Genomic DNA, 8,714 nt, shown 5'->3' on the forward strand with positions numbered 1-8,714 from the left:
TCGTTCCATCATTCCTTCCGCATGGCGTGCGTATATGTTGAGCCATTGCTTCACAATTGTTAGTAACCGAAGAACTTGAATTGAGTTGCATTTTTCTGAATTCTTTGTTCAATATAGTTGGGGGAAAGTATGTTCAATATAGTTGGCTATTTGTGTAAGTCTTGTCCATCGTCTAAGCTAGCGTTGGACATAAATTTGATTGAAATTTGAAAAGAGTTTTCAAAAGTGTGTTGAAAAATAATTTTTGAAAGTTAAAGTTGTGTTTGATCATGTATTTTATTTAAAGAAAAGTTGAAGTTCCGTGAGTGGAAGAAAAAATTTCATCTAAATACTGTCTTAAACCAATTTTTGGGAACTGGAAAATGTTTAAATTTTTTCCCCCCCAAAACATGATCATACTTCATAAACAATAAACGTTTTCAATTCTTTTTTCGAAAAAAATGAAGCCAAAATCTATGGCCAAACAGTAGCTAAAATTTCGGGATCTTTACTCAAATAGCCAGGCATATTCATTCTTTACTTTTCCTAGCCGGTGTACAAGATTATACAATTTTTATATACAGTTACACATATTGTATACGAATTATTTATATATTACACACCCATAAGCTATTTTAAGTTTAATTAATTGGGTGGATGGCTATTTAGGTTAATTCTTCTCCATTATTCTTTTTTTTTAATTGGCAAATCGTACATACTTTTTCACATTATTATCTAATTTATGTCTTTCTTTTGTTTTCTTTACTTTCTTCCGTTCCTTTTTATTCTGTTTTCTCCCCAACAGAAAATGGTAAAAAAATATATGAATCCCTCAAAACTATGCTTAACGAAAGAGAAAAATCGAGCAAAATTGCATCTTGCTTTTGCAGAAAATGGAACACTCACATAAAGTAAAAGAGGAAGCATGTGAAGGTTTAGTAACATTGTATAAAAATATTGGGTTCGTGGAATTACATACTCTCAATTGAATGTAAGTAAAAGAAACTGATACTACGAGATGTGACACTATACCTGTTGAACTTCTGCCATCATTAGTCATTATCAAGACGCTGAATCTAAACAAGTCAAGAAGTTCCAAATGTATGAGGTTTTCGTGTAACACTCGATTCATTAGCTCTCAGATACTACCAAATGGAAACCAGTAGACACACTTTGGATCCTATTAGTAAGTGACTGCAAACAAAAAAATACACATGAACAAATGAGTGCTCCTCAATGTTTCCCAAGTGATTTGTACTTCAAATGGAACCAAGAAAGCTTTCTGCTGTCATGTCTTTAGAAGACATGCTTTACAAACTCAGGCACGAGTCCTCTTCCGGGGAACAGCTACAACTTAACAACAGCTTGCTAATCTCCAGTCCCATCTTCCAGTAGGCAGTGTCTTTCAAGAATTGCAACAGTCTCTTCCTTGGCACTGTTATAAAGTTAGTGGTTTATCAAATTTAAACGAAACAATCTTACGATGACTTTCTAGTCCTAACAGTCAAACATCATGAGAAGTTGTTTCGACAACAGAGACATAGTTATTTGCAGAAAATACATACATGATCAAGTCATAGACATTATCTAGACGATTGCACCAGATAGAAATCTAGAAGGCGAAAAATCCAAAAACTGACATATATTCCACTTGAAGACTCTGTACTTGGAGAGAATAAAAGAAAATTTCGTCCCTGAAACAAGAAACGGTTTGCAAGTAGCATAACATTAATATGACCATGGCATGAGACAGGTTGTATATCTTAAGCTTATTGTATTTATTGGAGTAAGGGAATTGAGAATGATTGATTTGGCAAACAATATGAAAATTATTATGCATTTTCTCACTCAAGTATTTTCTGGCATTAATTTAAGAAGTCAACTCTTTTGAAGCATTCTCAGAAGTTTATGATCAGTTCAACTCGACAATAGTTCCCACCCTAGATATTGGAAGCTTACCTCCCAGGTCTTAGAATTTTGTACTTTCCCAACTTGGTAAGATCCACCACTGTCGATCCTGCTCGCCCAGCTGGAAGAATTCCGCCATCATAGACATATGCACAGTGCTCCCAAAGGTTCTCAAAATCTTTGATGTTTATGCTACTGGGTTGTCCACTGAGGTTTGCACTAGTAAGTGCAAGGGCACTTCTAGAACCACGGGCAATTGCCCTGATGAAGTTATAGTCAGGCACTCGAACCCCTATGCTCTCTAATCCAGGGTTTAATGACTTCTCAAGGATACTTGACTCACCTGCAAAATATCCATATTAAGCCGTTAAAACAGAAGATTCATAAGAGAAAGATAAAAGCTTCCAAAACTACTTAACATTAGCCAGATTTTGCCTAGGGGAGTGACTCTTCCTGGTCCTTATTCAAGTGTCTTACTCGAGAAATTACATACAGTTAGTATGTAAAATAAAGTAGTACTAATTTGAGATATTTAACCTTAAGATCTGAACAGAAAGGATACCCATCCCTGCCACATTTGTTGGACATAACCTACAATAAGCTACTAACCTCGCCTTAAGACCACAGTTACAGGTCCAGGAAGCAGGCAGTCAAGCAAGCCATGAGGCAGATGATCTGTCACAGCGTAACGTTGTATATCATGAACATCGCCAACACAAATAGCCAGAGGACTTGTATGCTTACGTCCTTTGATCTCGTAAATACGATTCACTGCTTCAGCAGAACTACATCAATGCACCATATAAAATTAAACCAGACTTCCCATAAATAGGACTTAGAGAAATAAACAACAAATTAAATTGTCTCCTTGATTGCTAGGTCAAATGAATAAACAGTGAATGACAAGAATGTTTCTTTTTTCTGAAAGTTAAATCAACCTGGAACCCCAATAAATTTTTCAATGAGAAATATATTATCTTCTGTTTTCTAACAACCTAGGTTCAAAAGATTTCTTTCTAGTTCACAGAACTAATCAGCACTTGCAGGTTTTGAGCATACCAAGTTTTGGCAGTAATCTTAATTCAATTTCCGTACTAGTCTCTGCTGCTAGCTCATTCAAAGGCAACTTAGCGACACCCATTCGCTGGTCTTGCCCAATGTCATTATGAAGACCTCCAAGATGAGAGATTGGGTCTCTTTGTGTTTTGCAATCAACTCAACTTCTGATTCTAAACGGGATTTAGGTTCTTCTCAATGATTTTGCTTAACCTTGAAAAGTGGATGAATGTATACAACCACAAATAGACCAGATTTTCCAAACATTTCATGGTTCTTTAAGCCATTAGCCTTTACTACAGTTCCTATGTGCTTCCCTGTGGCTTAAGCTCCAGATTGCTATTATCGATAGGCATGCCGTCAATCGGAACAACAATTTTTGCAGGGCCATTCTAGCAATATCTATCTGTCACGACCCAATTTTCATACCTGGTCGTGATGGCACCTCTCGTGAAGACAAGGCCAGCCAACTAACCCAATCCGTTTCTTTAACAATTATTAAACATAAATGTATAGATAAATATAGCTTAACAACAATAATAACCAGTATGTACAACCCAACACAACCCGACCGGGGTGTCACAAGTCACGAGCATCTAAAGAAACCTGAACACAACTACAGGGCCAATAATAATATATAAGGAAAAATCCTGGAAATCAAAAGACAACATCCGGTGCCGCGAACGCTGGCGGTCACCTTACTCAGCTACAATAGCCATACCTTCAATCAGCTAATAACCCGCTACCGGGTGAACAATACCTGCAACTGCACGGAGGTGCAGGGAGTAAAGTGAGTACTTCCAACTCAGTGAGTAATAAGAGTAAATAATAACTAAGAGGCAAGAAATCACGTAAGAGCAATCCATCATGCTATATAGGACAGTACCACTCTTTGAGAAAACAGTAAAACCGTGAAAATCCTTTAGAAAATATCTGGCTCAGTTTAAAACCTCTTTTGAAAACATCCTTTTCCAACAGTCAAGCAAATGAACGCGTAATCAGATAGTGCAAGTCCGCACATAAGACAGCCCCTCGGGCACAGCACTCCACAAACAGTTAACACCAGGGCGTCTGGTAAACTGTACAAGCAATAGCATGGATGCCAATGATATGAGAGTGCTAAATGTCATGACACGTAGTACAAACAGGAACCGATGCATGAATGCAATGCAATACACATGACCGCTGCGGCGCGCAGCCCGATCCATTTGGGTACCCGCGCTCACTGTGGGGGTTCAAACTCCGGAGGGGCTCCTACAGCCCAAGCGCAATATCAATATCACACCGCTGCGGCGCGCAGCCCGATCCATCCTCAGTCCAGAAATGCACATAAGCCCCTTGGGCAATAGTAAAATAACAGTCTCAACTCAAAACGTCAGTGAAATATCATTTAGGTTTTCAAATCTTAGAAAGATAGCTGAGTTTGCGAAACAGTATTTTAAACCTTGGACTGTGATAAAATAATATGCAAAGTAATGCAAAAACAGTGATATCAATCCCTGAAGGATTCAAACAATTGGCACGAAGCCCAAATATAACAATCAAACCAAATAATGATGACAACAAGTAGTTTCAGTCAATTACGCAATAAAACCAACAACCGGTACGGACTAAGTCACAATCCCCAACGGTGCTCTACCCCACGCTCATACCTGGCGTGCAAGTCACCACAATACAGCACTATGATGTGCAAATCCGGGGTTTCAAACCCTCAGGATATCATTTACAAGTATTACTCACTTCGGACCGGTGAAATCCCTAGCTCGCGACGCCTTTGCCCCTCAATTGGCCTCCACGCGCGTCGAATCTAACCAAAACCAGAGCGAATACATCACAATATGCTAAGGGAACAATACCCAATCGAAAACAATCGAAAATTAGCAAGAATCTCCAAACTAGCAAAACCCGAGCCCCGGACCCGCTTCTCGAAAAATTACGAAATTCACATCACCGGATTCCTCGTCTCGCCACGAGTCCATACATATAAAATTTACCAAAATCGGAGTTCGTTTGACCCTCCAAATTTCATTTTTACATCATAATTTTCTCAAACCCTAACTTCCATTTTTAACCTTTAATTCCTTGGATTTTCAGTGTTAATCCATGATTTTACACCATTATATCATAATCTAAGTCTAAGAATCCATACCTGATGATAGCCCTCGAAACCCTCTTCAAGAATCGCCCAAAATCTCCTTAGTCCGAAGTCCAAAATGTTTCTTCTCTTTCAAAATCGTGAAAACACTGTTCACTTAAACTCAGCCAGGTTTCGCTTCTGCGGTTGGGATACCGCACCTGCGGCTCCCGCTCTGCGCAAAATAACCGCTTCTGCGGTCTAACTTAAAATCCTCAGGACCGCTTCTGCGGTCACCACCCGCTCCTGCGATGTCCGTTTTTGCGGACTGCCTTCCGCTTCTGCGGAAATTGCCAAGCCCTCAAGGACCGCTTCTGCGATCACAGCTCCGCTTAAGCGGCAATACCAGAAACAGCATGAATTCAGCTGTATGAAATTCCAAAACCTCCCCGTTAGCCATCCGAAATCATCCCGAGGTCCCCGGGACCTCAACCAAAAGCACCAACATGACTTAAAACATTATCCAAACTTATTCCAATCATCAAAACACATCAAACAACACTAAAATTATCGATTCTCATCGGATTCAAGCCTAAGTTCTTTAAAAACTTCCGAAACTCGCATTCGATTAAAAACCCAACCAAGCGACGTCCGACTGACCTGAAAATTTGCAGATATATCCAAAATCACCTAACGAAGCTACTGCAACTCTCGGAATTCCATTCCGACCCTCGGATCAAAATCTCACATATCAACCGGATTTCGCCAAAATGCTAACTTCGCCAATTCAAGCCTAATTCTACACCGGACCTCCAAAACCAATTCAGATCACGCTCCCAAGTCACAAATCATCTCCCGAAGCTAACCGGATCATCGGAAATCACATCCGAACCTTCGAACTCATAAGTCAACGTCCGGTTGACTTTTCCAATTTAAGTCTTCCTTAAAGAGACTAAGTGTCTCATTTCCTATCCAAACCAATTCAATTAACTCTAACTCACTCGTTGCTGATAATGAAACATGAGAAGCAATAAATGAGGAAAACAGGGCGGTAATACCTGATACGACGGGTCGGGTCGTTACATCCTCCCCAACTTAAGCAAACGCTCGTCCTCGAGCGTATCCAGAGTTGCTCTAAAAGCTAACCAACAGCTGAATAACTTTACCAAGCATATACCCGGGATGATCCCACGTCACCCTATCTTACATAGGTCCGACAATACAACATAGCTGAAATTTCACAGTCCATCTAGACCATAAATCGTAGAATCACATTGCACTTTCCGAAATCATACACAAGATCAGGACCTCACATCTATACTCAGAATAGGCCCGAACCAACTGTAATAACCCATACCTACAACCTCGGTGAAATCATATGATGTACTACATAACCCAAACACTCGAAACGATAACTTCTATTCACAGTAGTTGCCCATAACAACCAAATACCGGCAGAAAACCTCTCATTAGCTAAAACCTTATTCCCACAATTTCCTATACTGCCAACGATAAATTAAACATGCTATAAACCGTAATCATTTCTCATATCAACCATTCATGAAACCGTTTCCCTTTTGACTAATACCACAACAGATTTCCGGGCCAAACCTCGATATTATACTTGTAACAAGCTGAAATCAAATCTGTTCGTATTCATTAATGACTCCAACGATCACCTCGAATCCAACACATCACTCTGGTGCTACGACACCTCAATACAGGCCTACGCCACGACTTGTATAATACACGCACCAACAAGAAACGGTCTGAACATACTCAAATCATGACAATTGACTCAAACGAAAGAGCTGTACCTCAAGCTCATCAGTACCATCACAACACAAGGCTGAGACCCCGTCTCACATCATAGAAATAGAATGCCTGAATCTACCTCGAAGGGTCATAACTCCACGTAGCCTCGCTACGATGCGCGATCATATCCACACACTGCTACACATGAAGCACCTCAATACACTGTGATCAAAATCCGACAGCTACACACAATTTGATGTCTGAAACCAAAGCAATTCATTACCCCCAACGGTGAAGCAAGTAATATACACCATTCAATCCTGAAAGGACACAACCGACGCGCTATTCGCCAAGCAACACCCAATACGGACTTTCCTCAGAAACCAGGAAGCAAGGTATATAAGGTAACATATGGAAAACTATTCTCAACATCACACTGTTGCGGCGTGCAACCCGATCCAGATAACATACCCGTGGCGGCGTGCCACGCGCTCCACACAAATATCTCACATGGGGAGATGCACATCGAACCAAATTTGTTCATTATAACAAAATACCGAGTATCGGTCGTAAGCATACTGAGTGCATAATGGTATCTACATATAGCGTTGTAAGCTACAAAACTCAAACACAACTGAGGTCCCCCCTTCAACTTCCACTATGAATCTCGATAGCACCGCACTATATGTGCCCACAGTCCGAAAATCATAACGCCTCACCGCACAGAAAAAGAAACAACTCATAGATCTTCCCAAATCACCAACCAGTTCAAGAACAATCGAATCAACCTATCCCTCAGCAATACAGCTCGGGGCTAACCAAGCTAACTCAAGCTAAATACGTAGCCACATTGGCCTGCCAACGAACTCAATACCAGGAAGCCTGAAGCTGCTCCTTCTACTACTATGACTCCTGCCAGAGTCGTACAATACGGTGCCCGGCACCAAATCAACATCGAAATCCACCACCTCGCCCGGAAACATGCCCGGCCACAAGGAACGCATCCGAAAAAGTCACTCAATACCGGAACTGAATCAATGGTAGAAATCTCTGCACTGACATCCGTCGGGAAGGCCCTATTAAGGAAAGCAATCCTTCTCAGCCGTCCGCTGAATCTTTTGAAATACCACTCTGCAAGAACATAATCCAATGCACCTCGCCACTCAACCCGTGGCATTTCCGGCATAGCCCGTAGTACAATAGTCTAGAATAATCCAACACTAAGACAACCAGTCTACAATCCAATATCATATATACCATACCACAATAGTATAACATGAGAACTCCATCTCCCTTCCTAACCACAAACATCTACGTACTCCACTAGTCAAGAACTCTCCATCCATTCCATCAAGAAGAGAAATCATTACACATTCCATGCTTCGCATGCCCATAAGCAATTTATACGTCTCTAAACCACGGCAAAACTTATTAAAAAAACTCTCTCCCCAATTCCATTGCACAAGCTAAACTGCCAGGACTGAATCCTTCTACCCGAACCAAGCTAAGCAAGCTGTCAGAACTCAAGAGCCTTGCTGCACAATACCTGTAAAAGTCCATTGCCTCGAACACATACGAAGAATTAATCATATCCTTACCATACCGATTCGGTCTACTATCAAGCTATTCCATCTATCTAATTTCCCTTTTGATTCATCATCCACTTGATATTTCTCCCTCGTTGTAGCATCACAATGCCTCAATCCAGGCTTACCACACGAGACTCGCACATAAGACCACACTGTCTAAGAGCCATAGGCCACTGAATACTCTCTCAATTGTTTCCCAGAAATACCACACTCCCGAATGCTTTACTCTGAAGAACTTTCTGCGAGTCTAAATTCGCTTCCTTTACTTTCCAGGTACCGACACATAGGATCCCATGATCAACATAAAAATACCACAAGTCTTGACATTTTCTATTGAAAAACACTGTCTTTAG

The 8,714-nt window shown here is 40.6% G+C and overlaps 1 protein-coding gene across 1 annotated transcript; it reads right to left on the reverse strand.

Annotated features, from left to right (window-relative positions):
- LOC109234658 (yrdC domain-containing protein, mitochondrial-like) lies at positions 900 to 3,028 on the reverse strand. Its single transcript, XM_019400727.1, has 4 exons — positions 2,947 to 3,028; positions 2,497 to 2,679; positions 1,939 to 2,230; positions 900 to 1,414 (listed from the first exon to the last, which is right to left on the reverse strand). Exons 1-4 carry the CDS (start codon positions 3,026 to 3,028, stop codon positions 1,348 to 1,350), a joined length of 624 nt encoding a protein of 207 aa, XP_019256272.1. The 3' UTR covers positions 900 to 1,347.

This window comes from Nicotiana attenuata, chromosome 11, assembly GCF_001879085.1.
Source record: "Nicotiana attenuata strain UT chromosome 11, NIATTr2, whole genome shotgun sequence".
NCBI classification, from domain to species: domain Eukaryota; kingdom Viridiplantae; phylum Streptophyta; class Magnoliopsida; order Solanales; family Solanaceae; genus Nicotiana; species Nicotiana attenuata.

Bases quoted from the DNA above. Each gene is read 5' to 3' on its own strand.
- LOC109234658 (XM_019400727.1), bottom strand. From the start codon at position 3,028: ATGGGTGTCGCTAAGTTGCCTTTGAATGAGCTAGCAGCAGAGACTAGT. The intron at 2,680-2,946 runs GTATGCTCAAAA...ATATGGTGCATT, and splicing joins AAGATTACTGCCAAAACTTG to GATGTAGTTCTGCTGAAGCA. The intron at 1,415-1,938 runs GTAAGCTTCCAA...ACTTTATAACAG, and splicing joins AAAATTCTAAGACCTGGGAG to TGCCAAGGAAGAGACTGTTG.